This window comes from Myxocyprinus asiaticus, chromosome 4 (genome assembly GCF_019703515.2).
Source record: "Myxocyprinus asiaticus isolate MX2 ecotype Aquarium Trade chromosome 4, UBuf_Myxa_2, whole genome shotgun sequence".
Taxonomy (NCBI): Eukaryota; Metazoa; Chordata; class Actinopteri; order Cypriniformes; family Catostomidae; genus Myxocyprinus; species Myxocyprinus asiaticus.
Genome location: NC_059347.1, coordinates 6,206,085 through 6,224,670, shown reverse-complemented (window position 1 = coordinate 6,224,670; position 18,586 = coordinate 6,206,085). Strand labels below are relative to the sequence as shown.

The 18,586-nt window shown below is 39.1% G+C and overlaps 1 protein-coding gene across 4 annotated transcripts in view; it reads left to right on the top strand.

The window, feature by feature from the left end:
* Nucleotides 1-18,586, top strand: part of mapkapk5 (MAPK activated protein kinase 5) — a 112,527-nt gene that overhangs the window by 56,178 nt on the left and 37,763 nt on the right. For 3 of the 4 annotated variants that reach the window (XR_007896295.1, XM_051689580.1, XM_051689579.1), the window contains exons 9-11: nt 133-320; nt 1,918-2,038; nt 11,947-12,077. Coding sequence is in view for 3 of the 4 variants with exons in the window: in XM_051689580.1 (XP_051545540.1) it covers nt 133-320; nt 1,918-2,038; nt 11,947-12,077 (440 nt within the window). In the remaining variant the exon portion in view is untranslated. The remainder of the gene's footprint in view (nt 1-132; nt 321-1,917; nt 2,039-11,946; nt 12,078-18,586) is intronic. The other variant, XM_051689581.1, reaches the window with a different exon arrangement.

Below are 18,586 nucleotides of genomic sequence, written 5' to 3'. Positions count from 1 at the left end.
GTAATGGTACAGCGTCATGAAATGATTGAATTCTATACTTGCTATGCATTAATTGTTGACTTTATTACGGTGTTTAGCTTGCTAGGTGTGAAGGCGGTATATTCTTCCTCGTTTTTCTTAACCTCTCCCTAGAGCTGTGACCTGTGGTCCTTGGGGGTGATCATTTATGTGATGCTGTGTGGATATCCTCCATTTTACTCCAAGCACCACAGCCGTACTATCCCAAAAGACATGCGCAAAAAAATCATGACTGGCAGCTTTGACTTTCCTGAAGAGGAGTGGAGTCAAATATCTGAAATGGCCAAGGACATTGTCCGCAAGTGAGTGCCCTTACATTTGGCTGTTGTATTAGCACATCATTTCTTCTAATTTTGTGTTAATAAGGTTTGAGTGAGACAATCATATCTCAACTGTAGGAAAATAAATTAAAAGATATGATTAAGAAAGAAATGATTGGTTAGTTGAACTTTGAGTTTAAGAACACATAAAAAGTGATGACATAACTATATCAAATTGAGTTGAACTGTTGTGTTACTGTTGTGTCTTTAGTGGTGTAGACTACTGTCAGAAATTAACGTTTGCCCCCTGGAAGTGGTTTTCAGGGGCTTTTCTTAACTTTCAAGGACCTTAAATACTCAAATACTTCAATTTAATCAATAAATTCAATATGAATAATGATATAATGTGAGCTGTTACCAATAAAATTATATAAGCATCAACTAATATTTGTAGGTCTGGGAACTGGCACCAATGAGTTCTAAAATACCTGGAGAAAGATATCCGTCTGCATTCCTATTCAGTAAAATTCGGTCTGTTTAATTAGAGCAGTTCCCCAGAAGTATGTGATCTGGAGGCTGCCATCTTTGCTTATGGGTGTGCAGTTCCGGGATTGGGTGTCATGTGACTGATTACTCATCAATGGCAGCAGATAGGGGAAAATATAAGATATTTTCACACTTTTGAGAACCATTTAAATTTGAGAATGTCTGTTTTGAATGACCGTCAAAAGGGAATGCTTTTTGCCCTCACAAGGTGTAGTTCCAGCATCTACCAGCAGGGATTAAAGGGTACCTGCTAATCATCCAATTTCTGCCCCCAGTTGGCACTGATTTATCAATTTAATTAAATTCAATAATATTCCCATTTTTATTCAACACATCATCAGTTCACTTGGAAATATTTGTTACAATGTCAAAAAGCATGATTTAATAATTACTTGATTCAGTAATTACATATTTGCCTGATTGCTACACTGCATAACATTTCCCTCATTCACATATTTCCAATATATTTTTGGCTATTATGTTAACATACAAAACTAATATAATGTAAACACCCCTGGAGTTTGCGAGTTTGAAGTGACTGAGTGACTCCAGCCAGGTCTCCAAAGCAACCAAATTGGCCTGGTTGCTAGGGTGGGTAGAGTCACATGGGGTAACCACCTCGTGGTCTTAATGTGGTTCGCTCTCGGTGGGGCGTGTGGTGAGTTGTGCTTGGATGCCGCGGTGGATGGCATGAAGCCGCGGTAACACGCTCAACAAGCCACGTGATAAGATGCGCAGGTTGATGGTCTCAGACGCGGAGGCAACTGAGATTCGTACTCCGCCACCACGAGGACTTAGAGTGAATTGGGAATTGGGCATTTCAAATTGGGGAGAAAAAGGAAAAAAAAAAAAAAATTCTGTTTATATTTTTATATTAATACAGTAAAATAAGTATTTAACAGTCTGATTATTTAACATATAGTATTATTGTTGTTGATGTTAAATCTTGAAGCATTTGGTTACATTTTATTATTGCTGACCTGATAAATTTATTAAACATTTTGGGATTTTTACCCCGAACCCCTATTAATATCTGACCCTGGTGTAGCACAATCCCTTGTTGCTTACATCTAACAAATTCTGTTGCGTTTAGGCTACTTAAAGTGAAGCCAGAGGAGAGGCTAACCATAGAGGGAGTATTAAGCCATCCCTGGCTCAACTGCACTGAGGCACTGGACAATGTGCTTCCCTCTGCTCAAATGATGATGGACAAGGTGAGCTTCAAGGAAACATAAAATTTCAGAATATTGCATATTCTCCACTTTATTGGCCTTTGTTTGAATAAGTCACTCCTTAGTGACTTAGTAATTGTCAGGCCTTTTTATCTTGTTTTGACAATGACTGTGTAGGAATATTTAATCTGAATATGCACAATGAGAGAGTGTTTTCCTGCCTTTTTTTTTTTCTTTTTTTTTTTTACGATTACAGTGTCTAGTGCTCTAGGCACAATTTCTTAGGACACACACTGGAATGCAATCTAAACCCATTTATCTACAAAATTGTTTGCAGCAATATGAAGCAAAATAAAATAATGTCACGAAAAATACGTCCTTTCGACTTGATTAAAAAGTTACACGCAGTTACGGTGCACAAACGCATTCTGTTTAATAAAACTGGCCAAATCCAGACGATCTAAGAAGGTTATTTTCAGCAAATTATCATTTTAATTCTGTTCTGTGTAAATTACTTTTTAAATGTAAATGCAATCTTTCTCATGTAAATTAGAGTTTGTGATGATTGTTTAAAAAAAAAATAGATTGCAGTGCCCCACTTCCGATACATATTTTATAGTTTATGGCCATTATTACAGGTAAAACTCAGTGTGGGAATCAGAGAACTTTATTTACTGAATGAAACCGCAGGTCTGTATGCTGTCAGTCAAAGCTCAACGTGAGTCTGCTGATAAAGCCACGCAGTACAAAACTTTGGCTCACCTGAGGGAGAAATGGCTAGTTTCTGCATGTGAAATTATTAACAGTGTTCACTCAAAAAGGAACTGAATGTCCAGATTCTGAAGTGCATTTTACACAGTACGTGGCAAGTGACAAGCTTTTGTGATCTGCAGTATGTAGCACAAGTGCAACAATGCCCGCAACTGCTGCAGCTTAACGCAAGAGTGAAAAAATCTCTCACGCGATTACTGTGAATATTGTATTCTGTTTTGTATGCAAGTGATAGTAAAACATTTTAAAATAAAATGTCTTTTATATCTCTGTAAAATAGGATAACCATGAATATAACTCATCCTCTATAAACAAGATTGGTGGGCAGACATTGTTTCTGAAAAGATAAAATATTTTATTTCCATCGCCTGTTTTCCCATATTTGAGTTCCAAACTAAAATGGGTAGATCTTGCATTTTTTTTTTTTTTAATTTGGCACACCTAGACATGCCAATCTCTGTCAGCTTTTAATTTTTTATATTATAGATCTGCTTCGGGTGTCTGTCGGCTTTAGATATTGTTTGCACAATTGTTTTGTTGTTGTTATTCAATTGTAAAATACATCAAAACTTTTTATTGCTAATTAATGCATTTTAGCCAAATGTGACTTCACCTCGACGACTTTATGCAATCTGAGTTATGAATTAATTTGTATGATTACTCGATTAATCGTAAGAATAATCGTTAAATTACTTGATTACCAAAATAATCGATAGTGACATCCCTGTTGAAGACTGTTCTTGACCTTGATTGATCAGCTGATTAACATTGTAGGAAAAGGATTGAACCTATTACAGATAATTCTAATGTAGGGACAACTTTCTCTTTTAAACACATTATTCCTCACAGTGACACAATATAAAGCAAAAACTATTGAGTAACATTGTGTCCTAACCAGCCGCGACAGCGACAAGCATCGAACAACAGGACATTCTATCGATCGCTTGGTTTCTATTTCTGTGGTGTTGTGCCAGGTTGCCCTGTCCACTGTGAGCTTTCTTTGGTCCAAAATCCTTTGGATAACAGTACTATTAAGCTGGCATCTCACTAGCTAGTTCAGTAGGTTGATGTATAAACGTTGCATACGCACAAAATGGGCATTGAAATGTGCATACGCAATTTCCCCCACACAAATAGGGATTTTTATTTTTAAAAAATTAACTTGCAATAAATATGTGTGCACCATCCTCACACTCTTGACTCTGCGTACTCGCTCTTTTACTGGTTTGTGTGAATTGGCAACTGCAACTGGACAAGTAATGAACTGAACAGACTATAAGTTTTGCTTTTCATCTAATACAAAACATTTAGAATAAAACATATGAATTTAAGCACTCAAAAAGTAATTGTAATCCAGCAGATATTAGGCTACAATAATTTTACATAACTAATTAAAACAACATTAAAATATAAACTGTAAAAAGGAAATATTAGTGGGGCGCTGCTTTTGGAAAACTTTCCCTGTGGCATCATAAGGATGGAATGTACTTTTAATGACAGCAAGGATTTCTTGGCTCATGATATTTTTGGTTCCCAAAGGTTATGCACTTCAAATTATGTTCTACAATACAGTAATAACATTAACTACGTTTCATCCAAGGATTTTTTGCAAAAATATTTTTAGCGCATCAAAATAAAGCTGGTGGAAACGCAAATTATTGTGTATAAGTGTCGACATAATATTTTTCCGTTTAACTCTAGTGCATAAACTCTGTCGATACTTCTTCAAATGTCGCGAAAAACAGGTTTGGAAACACTTTTTATCGAGAAAATTGTCATTAATGCAAAAATGTAGCGTCACATGACAGAATTTACCCCAATCGTAAGCCTGTGTTAATCATGACGATGGAATACATCCTTGAAAGCCAATTTATTGTACATGAAGCTTTACTCACACTGTTATGGATTGGTCTTAACAGCATACCTGCACCGATCCGATGCTGAAAACACATCTGCGTCATGACACTTCCAGGAGTGCCAACACAAATATCTCGTATCGTGCACGGAGAACAAATGAATGGCCACTGTTTGTGATTAATTTAATCGTGGTAGGGTTAAAGTTGTTTTTCCACCCCATTCAAAATAATAGATGGCAGTCATGGAATTAGTCCACAATACAAAAAAATAAACATATCATTTCTGTGCACAAAGATGTTTTCAATTAAAAATAAATACACAATACTAGGAGAAAAGTTTCAGTGTACTTTTTTGGAACAATAACACAGTCCAATTCTATAAAATTGTTTACTTTTGAAAAAATGCCAGCAAAATTTCCAGCAAAAAAATTAGGCTATATAATTTACCAAATAAATAAAGCATTAAATATAATTTACCAAATGAAAAAAAATAAATAATAATATATATATATATATATTTATTTATACAGGTGCATCTCAGTAAATTAGAATGTCGTGGAAAAGTTCATTTATTTCAGTAATTCAACTCAAATTGTGAAACTCGTATTAAATAAATTCAGTGCACACAGACTGAAGTAGTTTAAGTCTTTTGTTCTTTTAATTGTGATGATTTTGGCTCACATTTAACAAAAACCCACCAATTCACTATCTCAAAAAATTAGAATATGGTGACATGCCAATCAGCTAATCAACTCAAAACATTTGCAAAGGTTTCCTGAGCCTTCAAAATGGTCTCTCAGTTTGGTTCACTAGGCTACACAATCATGGGGAAGACTGCTGATCTGACAGTTGTCCAGAAGACAATCATTGACACCCTTCACAAGGAGGGTAAGCCACAAACATTCATTGCCAAATAAGCTGGCTGTTCACAGAGTGCTGTATCCAAGCATGTTAACAGAAAATTGAGTGGAAGGAAAAAGTGTGGAAGAAAAAGATGCACAACCAACCGAGAGAACCGCAGCCTTATGATTGTCAAGCAAAATCGATTCAAGAATTTGGGTGAACTTCACAAGGAATGGACTGAGGATGGGGTCAAGGCATCAAGAGCCACCACACACAGACGTGTCAAGGAATTTGGCTACAGTTGTTGTATTCCTCTTGTTAAGCCACTCCTGAACCACAGACAACGTCAGAGGCGTCTTACCTGGGCTAAGGAGAAGAAGAACTGGACTGTTGCCCAGTGTTCCAAAGTCCTCTTTTCAGATGAGAGCAAGTTTTGTATTTCATTTGGAAACCAAGGTCCTAGAGTCTGGAGGAAGGGTGGAGAAGCTCATAGCCCAAGTTGCTTGAAGTCCAGTGTTAAGTTTCCACAGTCTGTGATGATTTGGGGTGCAATGTCATCTGCTGGTGTTGGTCCATTGTGTTCTTTGAAAACCAAAGTCACTGCACTCGTTTACCAAGAAATTTTGGAGCACTTCATGCTTCCTTCTGCTGACCAGCTTTTTAAAGATGCTGATTTCATTTTCCAGCAGGATTTGGCACCTGCCCACACTGCCAAAAGCACCAATAGTTGGTTAAATGACCATGGTGTTGGTGTGCTTGACTGGCCAGCAAACTCACCAGACCTGAACCCCATAGAGAATCTATGGGGTATTGTCAAGAGGACAATGAGAAACAAGAGACCAAAAATGCAGATGAGCTGAAGGCCACTGTCTAAGAAACCTGGGCTTCCACACCACCTCAGCAGTGCCACAAACTGATCACCTCCATGCCACGCCGAATTGAGGCAGTAATTAAAGCAAAAGGAGCCCCTACCAAGTATTGAGTACATATACAGTAAATGAACATACTTTCCAGAAGGCCAACAATTCACTAAAAATGTTTTTTTTATTGGTCTTATGATGTATTCTAATTTGTTGAGATAGTGAATTGGTGGGTTTTTGTTAAATGTGAGCCAAAATCATCACAATTAAAAGAACCAAAGACTTAAACTACTTCAGTCTGTGTGCATTGAATTTATTTAATACACGAGTTTCACAATTTGAGTTGAATTACTGAAATGAACTTTTCCACGACATTCTAATTTATTGAGATGCACCTGTATATATATATATATATATATATATATATATATATATACACACATATACACATACAGTTGTGCTCAAAAGTTTGCATACCCTGGCAGAAATTGTGAAATTTTGGCATTGAAAATTAAACTGTCTTTTATTTAAGGATAGTGATCATATGAAGCCATTTATTATCACAGTTGTTTGGCTCCTTTTTAAATAATAATGATAACAGAAATCACCCAAATGGCAGAATAAGCACAAGGAACATGCAGATTCATCCACAACTGTCCCGAAGGAGTGTTGTTCCACAAAACAAACTCCAGCTGCTAGGCGGAACCATCACAAAAAGAATAAAAAAAAGACGCCTAGTTTCCTCGGATGGTCAAGTGAATATTCAGTGAGTCAGGTCCACTTTGCTGCAAAGCGAGCGCCACACAATGACATACTCATTCCATTGACTTTATGAGGGACAATGCTTGTTGGGGACAAGTAAATACTTTGCGGCCATCCTTAGCATCTATTCTCAATCTGGCCGGGAGCTTCAGTGTAAATGCGAATCTCCGTCGATGCAAAAGTTTCTTGGAGTGTTATTCCACAAAACAAACTCCAGCCGCTAGGCGGAACCAGCACAAAAAGAAACCAAAAAAGGCGCCCAGCTTCCTCGGACGGTCAAGTGAGTCAGTCTCACTTGCTGCAACATGAGAATCACACCATGACCTACTCATTCCACTGACTTTATGATGGACAATGCTTGGTGTGGGCATGTAAATATTTTGCGGCCATCCTTAATATCTGTTCTCAATTTGGCCGGGAACATCAGTGCAAAAGCGATCTTCCGTTGATGTAAGAGTTTCTTGCATTCCTTGAATCGATCACGTTTCTCTCTTATCGAATTCGCAATGTCTTCCAAGAAAGCCTTCCTTTGCTCTTCGCCTTGTGTAAATCAGATGATCTCAGAAATTTGGCCAGAATTGATCGGGGCCTGTCTCCCTCCGCAGATCTCCGAGCTGGGACCCTGTGAGCTCGCTCGATTTCCAGCTTATGTCGAGCAGACTCAGGAAGAGCTTGTCTAGGAATTTCACTTCTTTGTTCTCAGGAATTCCAACAATTTGGACGTTGTTTCATCGATTACGATTCTCAAGGTCTTCCAACTTTTCCCAGATGTGCTGCAAATCTGCCTTGGTCACTAGCGGGTTAGCAGCTAATTCCCTCTCCGATGACTCCAGATAATCAATCCGTTTCTCGACGTACCCCATTCTTGTAATGAACTCGGAGAACTTCGTCTCCATAGTAGTGATCGATCGATGTATTACAGCAAGATCCTCCAAGTCTGCAACGACCTCCGCCAGCATTGCCGACATGCTCGACAGTTGACGCTGAATCTCCCCCGCCGCACCGTCCAAACTGAGTGCCTGGTCTGCGGCCCTGTCTGGGGTATCAGCTTGAGCACGTAAGTGTCTTTTAATGTCTCCAGAGCCCGAGGATTTTGAATTCTTTGAAATATTGTCTTCATAGAACAGTTATGGAACAGGGTGTATCAAATCTCACCGGTTTAAGACACATAAAGTATTAAAAACTAGCAAAGCTCGCAGTTCACACGTTCCGACCCCCAGATTTAGATTTTTTATTTCTAGATCAAATAGTTTTCCTAAAAATGTATGTCCACATTTGGGGACAGCGGGACTAAGTTGTGAAATTTTAAATAATACCAAGCTATAGAAAGTCAGAATTTTTTTTTTTTTTTTTATCAAATTGTTTGTTTCCATGAGTGTTGGTTATTCATGTTTTTGAGACGTAACAGAAATTACATCTGATTTTCCGTAAAGCTGCTTTGGAACAATGTGTATTGGAAAAAGCACAAATAAAAAACTATACAAATAAAAATGATTTGACTTGATTTGACTGTTTTTTTTCTACTTCGGCAAAAAAATCTCAATCTCTTTGCACTGTCAAACAAACAAGTGAAAGCCAGTGGTGAAGCATTTTACCATTCAAAAATTAACATAAATAATTCTGATTCAAAGTAATGGCCAGCATCATCCAATCACTGCAAACCATTGTAAAATATACATGATAAATTCTGAATCTATGTACTGATTACCATTGTCCCATGTCTTCCAAACATGTTGAGTTGTCCAAACATCATCTGTAGCCTGAAACTTAACTTTTGGTTGGATGTTAGTAGTAAATGCACTTGGCTGCATAGGAAAGCTATAGGATGCTCCCTTGCTCTCTGTTTAGTGAATGACTTAACCTCCTGTGTGCTGTCTGTCTGCACTGGTCTCAGAACAGTTTGAAATGCACCTAATGTTCATCCTAACTCCATATAAAGCCTCTGAAAGCAACATTTTTCAGCTTTTGGATGCACTCATTGATTCTAAATATGATGCTGCACAGTAAATATAGGATTTCTAGGGAAAAATGGCACTATAGTGCACAATATTGTACATTGTGTTTAGCAGCAGGGCATTTCGTGATAAATCTCTCAAATTTTAAAAATATCAGATAAAACTAGAGACTAATCTTGACTCTGACTCAAACAGGTTTCAATGTAAAAACGTAATTATGTTTCTTATCAGATGTAGTTTTGTTGCCATTTTTCCCAAAGACAAACTCTGCTGTGATTGGCGCCATGTTGTTTTGTCACGTGACTCCATACGTTGAAAGTTTAACCCTTTACTGACAGCCCAGATTTTTCTAAACTGAGATTAGTCAGTTTAAATTTAATATTTAAATTATGCGTTGCATATAGCGAAGCCAAAATACAATATCCACACATGTATACGCAGGGTCGCACAAGGTTAAACATTAATCTTTCTCGGGTAAATTGATCTCGTTAAAAGAATGTTTAGGTAATTTTACTCAAACTATTTAGCTTCAGCATCTATCTTCAAGGTAAATGTGAAATTCACAGTCTGTATTATAATTTATTAGGGCCTGAGCACCGAGGTGCGAGGACCTTATTGTATCTGCTCTGTTTATTATTATTAGGTCCTGAGCACTGAGGTGCGAGGACCCTATTGTACTTCTAGGTGTTAATTATTTTTTTTTTTTTTTTTTTTTCCCAAATGAATTGCATTTTTGATGGCCCAAACATACTCGAAAACTCCTAATTCAGAATTAGGTGAGGCAAAATGGCTCGATAGCACCACCTACAAACTTTCAACGATGTGCGCTTTACGGTAGGTTTCACCTACACGTACGAAATTCTGTACACATGTGTAACATGCCAATACCTACAAAAAGTCTCTTGGACCCATGCCCTAAACTCAACAGGAAGTCAGCCATTTAGATTTTTCTCTTCAATTTTTGCTCAGTTTTTGCCATTTCCATGCCTCGTACTTTAACGAACTCCTCCTAGAGATTTCATCAGATCAGATCTTCATATTTGGTTATTCTAATCTAATGGCCTTGGTGATACTAAATTGCGAAGCTTTTGAGTTTTCACTGCACGGTGTGGCCGCAACGGTCTGACAAATTTCAATGTTTCGCCATGAAACAGGAAGTTGTTATAACTCATACATACAATGTCCAATCTGCTCCAAACTTCACATGTTTGATAATAGTCCCAGTCTGAATACATCTACATGCCAATATTCAGTTATAGTCATAGCGCCACCTACTGGCAACAGCCAATTCCAGGTCTTGTACTATAACAAATTCCTCCCAGAGATTTAATCAGATCAACATTATATTTAGCAAATCTTAATATAAAGGCCTTGGTGATGTTAAATTGCGAAGCTTTTGAGTTTTCGTTGAAGGGCGTGTCCGTGGTGGCCTGACAAAGTTCGATGTGAAACTAATCATATTTTTGAGGCCTAAACATGCTCGAAAACTCATGAAATTTTGCGCACATCTCATAAGTGGGGAAAATTTACATCTGATACAGATGTTGCAAAATGGCTCGATAGCACCACCTACAAAATTTCAACGAAGCAGCCTTTGCGCCACGTTTCACCTACATGTAAGAAAATCAGTAGGCATATGTAACGTCAACACGTACAAAAAAATATCTTAGAGCCATATCCTAAACCCAACAGGAAGTTAGCCATTTTTATTTTCTCTTCAATTTTTGCAGTTTTTGCCATTTCCAGGCCTCGTACTTGATGAACTCCTCCTAGAGATTAAATCAGATCATATTCGGTCAGTCTAATCTAAAGGCCTTGGCGATGCTAAATTGCGACGCTTTTGAGTTTTCTTTGAACGGCGCGTCTGTGGCGGCCTGGCATAATTCGATGTTTCGCCATGAAACAGGAAGTTGTTGTAACTCAAACATACAATGTCCAATCTGCCCCAAACTTCACATGTTTGATAACAGTCCCGGCCTGAATATACCTACATGCCAATATTAAGTTATAGTCATAGCGCCACCTACTGGCAACAGGAAGTGACATGTTTTGATGTATAGTTATAAAATTATTGATATTTCATTTGATGTCATTTATTTTCTCTAGCTTCAGTAATACATTGTGAAATCACAGATTAGGTGCAAGTGTTTTAAATCTTGAGTTATGAACAAATATACGCCATAAAAATCATGGTCACCACAGGGAGTTGGCACAGCAGCCCCAATGTGCACCAGGGTGCGAGGACCCGTTCATCGCTGCTTGCAGCTTTAATTCTCCTTGTTTCTCATACCGTTAAACGTGGTAGTATCACGTGTCTGGATTGCAACATGCATATGTAAATTACATGCAGATTAGGTTATGCATAGTGAAAACAGGCATTGTATGCTCCATTTATGGTTATGTTGGGGAGGAGATGGGGTGGGTAATAAATCACCTGCAAGTATGCACAATCTTCCACTAATTGAATTTATGACTGGTTAAGACAAATTTTGCATCTGCACAAAAGTTTTCAGATCTATAAAACCGTACGTCTGAAAATATGTCTTTTGTGCATACACATACTTTTAGGATAAAATCTACGGCAAGTTTAATACATGATTTTGGCCGAGGATGTCACACCTACCGACTGCTTTGCTGAGGTCTTCCCTTCAGTCAGAGGTCTGTTAACCACACAGCAGTTTTGAATAAAGGAGAGGTGACAGATATTCTATGTCCCCTTGAATTTTTCTTCAATTCCCGGTCACATGGAGCTTGCTGAAATAACAACAGGAGTTCCGTGGAAACATAACATTCACTATATGTTATTTGTGGGTTTTTATTCATTCATTTACAAGCCCTGTAGTGTGGATGAAAACAATGACTTGAGATCCATGTCTGTTTATAACTATTATGTTGTCATTCAGGCAGTTGTGGCTGGAATTCAACAGGCCCATGCTGAGCAACTGGCAAATATGAGGATACAGGATCTCAACATGAGTCTAAAGCCACTCAACTCTGTGAACAACCCCATTTTGAGAAAGAGAAAGCTACTTGGGTGAGTCTTATCCTTTTGCTATCTTGTGTACCTGCAATCACTTGAAATGTTTCTTTGTCTTACCAGTGCTTGACATTAAGCATTGACATGTGCTTGTCCTTCAGACAAGTAAATTAGTCATTCACTTGTCTGAGTAAAAGAGAGAAAAGAGGACAAAAGGAATAAAAAATGAAAGCCTCCATCACCATTGTTTACAGCTAGTAGTGTTTACATTAAGTAAACAGAAAGTGCAGTGCAGAAAGACAGTTTAACCATGCAAATATAGGCCTACTGTGCCTTCGGTGATTTACTTTTGGGGTTTTGCCATTTTACCTGGCACTTGGCTGGGCTGCGCGGGCTTGAGAAACATTGCTGCCTATTTCTAGATCGCTAGCTAATTAGAAAATTCAAACTACGTGGCTTGCTGCCACTGCTTGAGGTAATGTTGAATTGAATTCTTGGGCAAGCAAGGCATTGTTGTTTGTAAGCGACTGCTAGTTCTAACCTGCACACCCCTAAGACACCTCTGGCTTTCTCTCTACGTGGCAGCCTATGTGCTCTAGATCTTTTTTTTTTTTCTTTTTTTTTTTTATTAACATTTTTTATTGATTCAAAGAAAAAACACAACAGAGAAAAACACAACACATACACATCGAATCAACATTTACATTTTAACCCCCACTAATATCCCTCCCCAAACACCAACCCCACCCTAACCCCCAACGAACACCCCCATGGTAACATAAAATAATACACACACAAACAAACAAACCAAAAATAAATAAATAAAAATAAATAAAATATATAATAAACATACATAATTAAACTAAACTTCTCTCTCCCCATCCCTTCTCCGAGAGTCCCCCAAAACTGCCAAATACCTACCCCACTTTCTGAAAAACAAGTCCCCAAACCCCAGCCTTCTACCTGCCACCTGCTCAAAAGCTGCCACCCTCCCATCTCCGCACACCACTCCAGAAATGATGGCGCTCCATCTGACTTCCAACCCCTTAAAATTATTTGTCTGCCAATCATAATACTAGTCAGAACCCAGTTTTTTATATATTTGTCCCCCAAATTTATGACCGCCCCAATGCCCAAAATACAAAGTCTGGGGCAAAGTAAAATTTGAGTGCCCAAAACATCACACAAATAACTCTGAATCTTGGATCTTAACACACCCCCAAAAGACATGGGTTGTGTCTCCAACTTCTGATTGGCATCGCCAGCAGGTGGGTGTGTCTTTAAAGCCAAGCCTATATAATCTAGAGGAGGTCCAATAAAATCTATGTAAAATCTTAAATTGCATAAGGCGAACCCTTGCATCTCTAGATGCAGACTTGACATTTTTTAGATTCCTAGTCCACACTCCTTCCTCCAATACCAAGTTCAAATCTTTCTCCTATAATCTCTTGATAGAAGTTAAAGCTCCGTCCCCCAAACTCTGAATTAGCAGGGAGTAATACATTGATGCCTCATGACCTTTCCCAAAAGCAGTAATCACCTCTCCCAGAGTATCTGCCGCTTTAGGGGGTGTATGCTACTCCCAAAAACAATAAAGAGCAGGTGGCACAGCTGTAAATACCTATAAAACTGAGATCTGGAATCCCAAAATGATGAACCAAATTCTCAAAAGGTCTCAACACTCCTGTCTCATACAGGTCACCGAGTGTAGTAACCCACTCACAATCCACTCTGACCAACAGAAAGGGAACTTATTAATATGTAATTTAGGGTTCAGCCATATGCTTGATGCAACATTTAAATAAATGTCTGAATTAAACACTCTGGACACTTTTGTCCAAACCACGTGCAAATGCGAGATAACAGGGTGTGACTTAACTTCTCCGGTTAGTTTAATAGAAAGGCTTTGCAATGGCGAAATAGGGACAAGGACTTCCTTTTCAATACAAAACCAGGGAGGGGCTCTCTCAGGTGGAAGCGACCAATGAGTCAAATGTCAATGAGACTGAATGCATAATAATAAAACAAAATCTTGGGTAGGCCTAGCCCACATTTGTCAATTGGCCTATGTAACTTGTTGAAATGTAATCTGGGACGTTTACCATTCCAAATAAAGGACTTTGCTATGCTATCAAATTGCTTGAAATAAGAGATGGGGACATCTACAGGGAGAGATTGTAGCAGGTAGTTGAATTTTGGAATACAATTCATTTAATAACATTAACCTTCCCAATCATAGATAAATGTAATGAAGCCCACCTACTCACATCATTCGAAAACATTTTTATTAAAGGGTCGAAATTAACTCTTAACTAAATCACACAAATTAGCTGGGAATAAAATGCCCAAATACTTAATGCCCTGTTTGGGCCACTGGAAGGTGCCCGGCTGAAAATCCGTTACTGGGCAGTATGCTGTCAGAGCCAAAGCTTCAGATTTAGACAAATTAGCTCTGTATCCTGAGAATTTAGAAAAGGAATTAATAATTCTGTGGAGGCAAGGTATAGATCTGGTAGCATCGGAGACGAATAATAAAATATCATCTGCGTAAAGCAAAAGTTTATGTGCCACACCTCCCGCCATCACCCCTGGAAAATCATCCTCCTTATCGCGGCTGCTAATGGTTCCAGGGCAAGACAGAACAATAATGGGGAAAGAGGGCAACCCTGCCGAGTGCCCCTATCCAGAGTAAGATAATTTGAAATTAATCCATTTGTTTGTACCGCCGCTACCGGGTTTCTATAAAGTAACTTAATCCATTCAATGAAAGTATTCCCGAACCCATAAATTTCCAAAAGATAATCCCATTCTACCATATCAAATGCCTTTTCGACATCAAGCGAGATCACAGCGACCGGAGTCTGATAATTCGCCACTGACCACGATATTGATGAAACACCTAATGTTATCAGAAGAGCTGTGGCCCTGAATAAACACCACCTGATCTATATGTATAAGAGATGTCATAACTTAATGGGTTAGCCAGAATTTTTGACAAAATTTTAACATCTAGCTGGATCAGGGAAATTGAACGGTAACTCTTACACTCACTTGGATCTTTGTCCTTATTAAGAATCAGACTGATACGGGTCATGGTTGGCGGAAGCTGTCCATTCTTTAATGATTCCGTTTAAACTTCTAACAAAAGTGGTGCCAGTTCTGTAGCATAAGATCTCAAAAATTCAGCGGCAAAGCCATCTGGCCCCAGAGCCTTGCCTGTAGGCAGGGCCTTAATTACCTCGTTAAGCTCCTCCAAGGTTATCTCAGAATCAAGAGAATTTTTTTTGCTCAGTCGTCAGTTTAGGGAGATCTAATGGTTCCACAAAGTTTCTAATATCTTCATCAGTAGATGAAAACGTGGAACTATAAAGATCAAGATAGAATTGTTTAAAAGCATTATTAATATCAATGGCCGAGGTAAACATTTCACCACCAGCAGATTTCACTGAGGGAATGGTAGAAAAAGACTCTCTCTGCTTTATATATCTAGTCAAAAGCTTCCCTTCTTTGTCCCCCGACTTAAAATATGACTATCTTGCCCTAAATAACCAAAACTCCACCTTCCGCAACAAAATAGTATTATATCTGTATTTCAATCGGGTCAGTTCTTTGAGGCCATCAAATGACAATCGTCGCTTCAGTTCTGTCTCGGATTTTTCCCCTTTTTCTCCCAATTTGGAATGCCCAATTCCCAATGTGCTTTTAAGTCCTCGTGGTGGTGTAGTGATTCGTCTCAGTCCAGGTGGCGGAGGAAGAATCCCAGTTGCCTCCGCGTCTGAGACTGTCAACCCGTGCATCTTATCACGTGGCTTGTTGAGTGCGTTGCCACGGAGACATAGCGCTTGTGTAGGCTTCACGCCAACCATCGCGGCAACCACGCTCAACTCACCACGTGCCCCACCAAGAACGAACCACATTATAGCGACCACGAGGAGGTTACCCCATGTGGCTCTACCCTCCCTAGCAACCGGGCCAATTTGGTTGCTTAGGAGACCTGGCTGGAGTCACTCAGCACACCCTGGGATTCGAACTAGCGAACTCCAAGGGTGATAGACAGCATCTTTACCACTGAGCTACCCAGGCCCCCTCTGTCTCTGTACTTTTAATATTCTCTTCCAACTCCACGAGTTCTCATGATTTGGATTTTTTTATGAATGTGGCATACTGTATCATCCGAATCCTAAGAACCGCCTTAAGTGCCTCCTAAGCCACGCCCACAGAGGATACTGAGGATCAGTTGGTCTCCATATAAACATTGATTTCAGCCTTTAACATTTGTTGGAAATCAGGATTTAGCAAAAGGGATACATTAAAGCGCCAACTATATGATTTATTTTTCTCCATATGTGGCAACACCTCTGAACTCACCAGGACGTGATCTGAGACTAAGATGTTTCCAGTTGAGCAATCGACGACAGAAGAAATGGATATTTAAAAAAATCTATTCTAGAATAAATCTTATGGACTGATGAAAAAAATGTATAGTCCCTACCAGATGGGTTCAAAAGTCTCCAAATATCTGTAAGACTAAGAATTTACACATCCTGTGAAGCATCAATGTTGCACTAGGGGGCTTGCACACTTTTGCTTCACTATGATCAAGGACTGAGTCCATCAATAGATTAAAGTCTCCTCCCAACATTATATCATGAGGGGTGCCAGCGGCTTGCAACATCCCTTCAAGATCTATAAAAAAGTCCTGATCATCAGCATTAGGTGCGTAAATATTAGCCAAAATCAACCTTTGCCCTTGAATTTCTGCTAAAACAATAATGACTCTTCCTAATTTATCTTTAATCTGTTTGAGACATTTGAATTGTAGATGCTTATTTATCAATGTAATGACTCCCCTGCTCTTACTTGAGCCAGCACTAAAGAAAACATGTCCACCCAATATCTTCCAAAATTTTTCAGTTCCCTGCGGGGAAAGATGTGTTTCTTGAAGAAACACTATATCATATTTCTTGTGTTTAGGAAAAGAAATAACCTTCCTCCTTTTATGGGGTGCCCCAACCCATTCACATTCCACGTGGAGAGAGACAATCCACTCATATTAACATTTGACATATTAGAAAAAATATATTGTGCATCAAAAATCAAATTATAAAGACCACATTCCAACATTAGTGCCACAGCCAGACCCCGAACCTCCCCCAGAACCAAACAAACAGAAAAAAGAAAAACATGCGCATTAACCCCGTGCACGACAGCGCCAACCGGCGTCCATCCTTCTTAACTCAAACAGTCCATGCACACCTACGAGAGCCCCCGCGACAACTTTGCCATCGGATTGCTCAAGTCTGGTGTTCTATACAAATTTTATGAGACAGAATTACATAACAGAAAATAATCTATAAAACAAACTCCATCCAATAGGCAGAATAAACACAAAGAACGTGTAGATTCATTCACAAAACTGTCTCAAAGGTGTGTTCCTCCACAAAACAAATTCCAGCCGTTAGCGGAACCAGCACATAAAAAATAAAAAATTAATGCCGTTCAGATTCCTCGGACAGTTAAACTAATGTTCAGTGAGCCGGCTGTTTCATAAGTGCAGCAGATGCCCTAATCCTTCCAAAGTCCTGCAAAAAATACTCCACAAAACAAACTCCAGCCAATAGGAGGCATAAGCACAAAGAACGAGCAGTTTCATCCATATACTGTCCCGAAGGAGCGTTATTCCACAAAACAAACTCCAGCCGCTAGGCGGAACCAGCACAAAAAGAAACATAAAAGGCGCCCAGCTTCCTCGGATGATCAAGTGTATGTTCAGAGAGACAAGCTCACTTGGAGCAACGTGAGAAACGCACCATGACTTCCTCAGTCCATTGATTTTATGAAAGACATCGCTTTTTGTGGGCATGTAAATATTTTGCGGCCATCCTTAGTATCTATTCTCAATTTGGCCGGGAACTTCAGTGTAAAAGCGACCCTTCGTCGATGCAAACGTTTCTTGGAGTGTTATTCCACAAAACATACTCCAGCCGCTAGGTGGAACCAACACAAAAAGAAACAAAAAGGCACTCAGCTTCCTCAGACAGTCAAGTGTATGTTTAGAGAGACAAATTCACTTGGGGGCCACGTGAGAAACACCAAAGGGTTTACTCACCCCATTGTCTCTATGAAAAACATCGCTTGCTGTGGGCATGTAAATATTTTGCGGCCATCCTTAGTATCTATTCTCAGTTTGGCCGGAAACATCAGTGCAAAAGCGATCTTCCTTGATGTAAGAGTTTCTTTCTTGCATTCCTTGAATCAATCACGTTTCTCTCGTGTCGAATTTGCAAAGTCTGGGAAAAAGAAAATGCTGTGATTCTGCAAGAAAGCTTTCCTTTTCTCCTCGCTTCGTGCAACATGAGATCTTTATCGGATGATCTCAGAAATTTGGCCAGAATTGATCGGGGCCTGTCTACCTCAGCCGATCTGTGAGCCAGGAATCTGTGAGCTCGCTTGATTTCCAGCTTGTGGCCTGATAGGTTGAGCAAACTCGGAAAGAGCTCGTCTAGGAATTTCACCATATCTCTGCTTTCTTCATGCTCAGGAACTCCAACAATTTGGATGTTGTT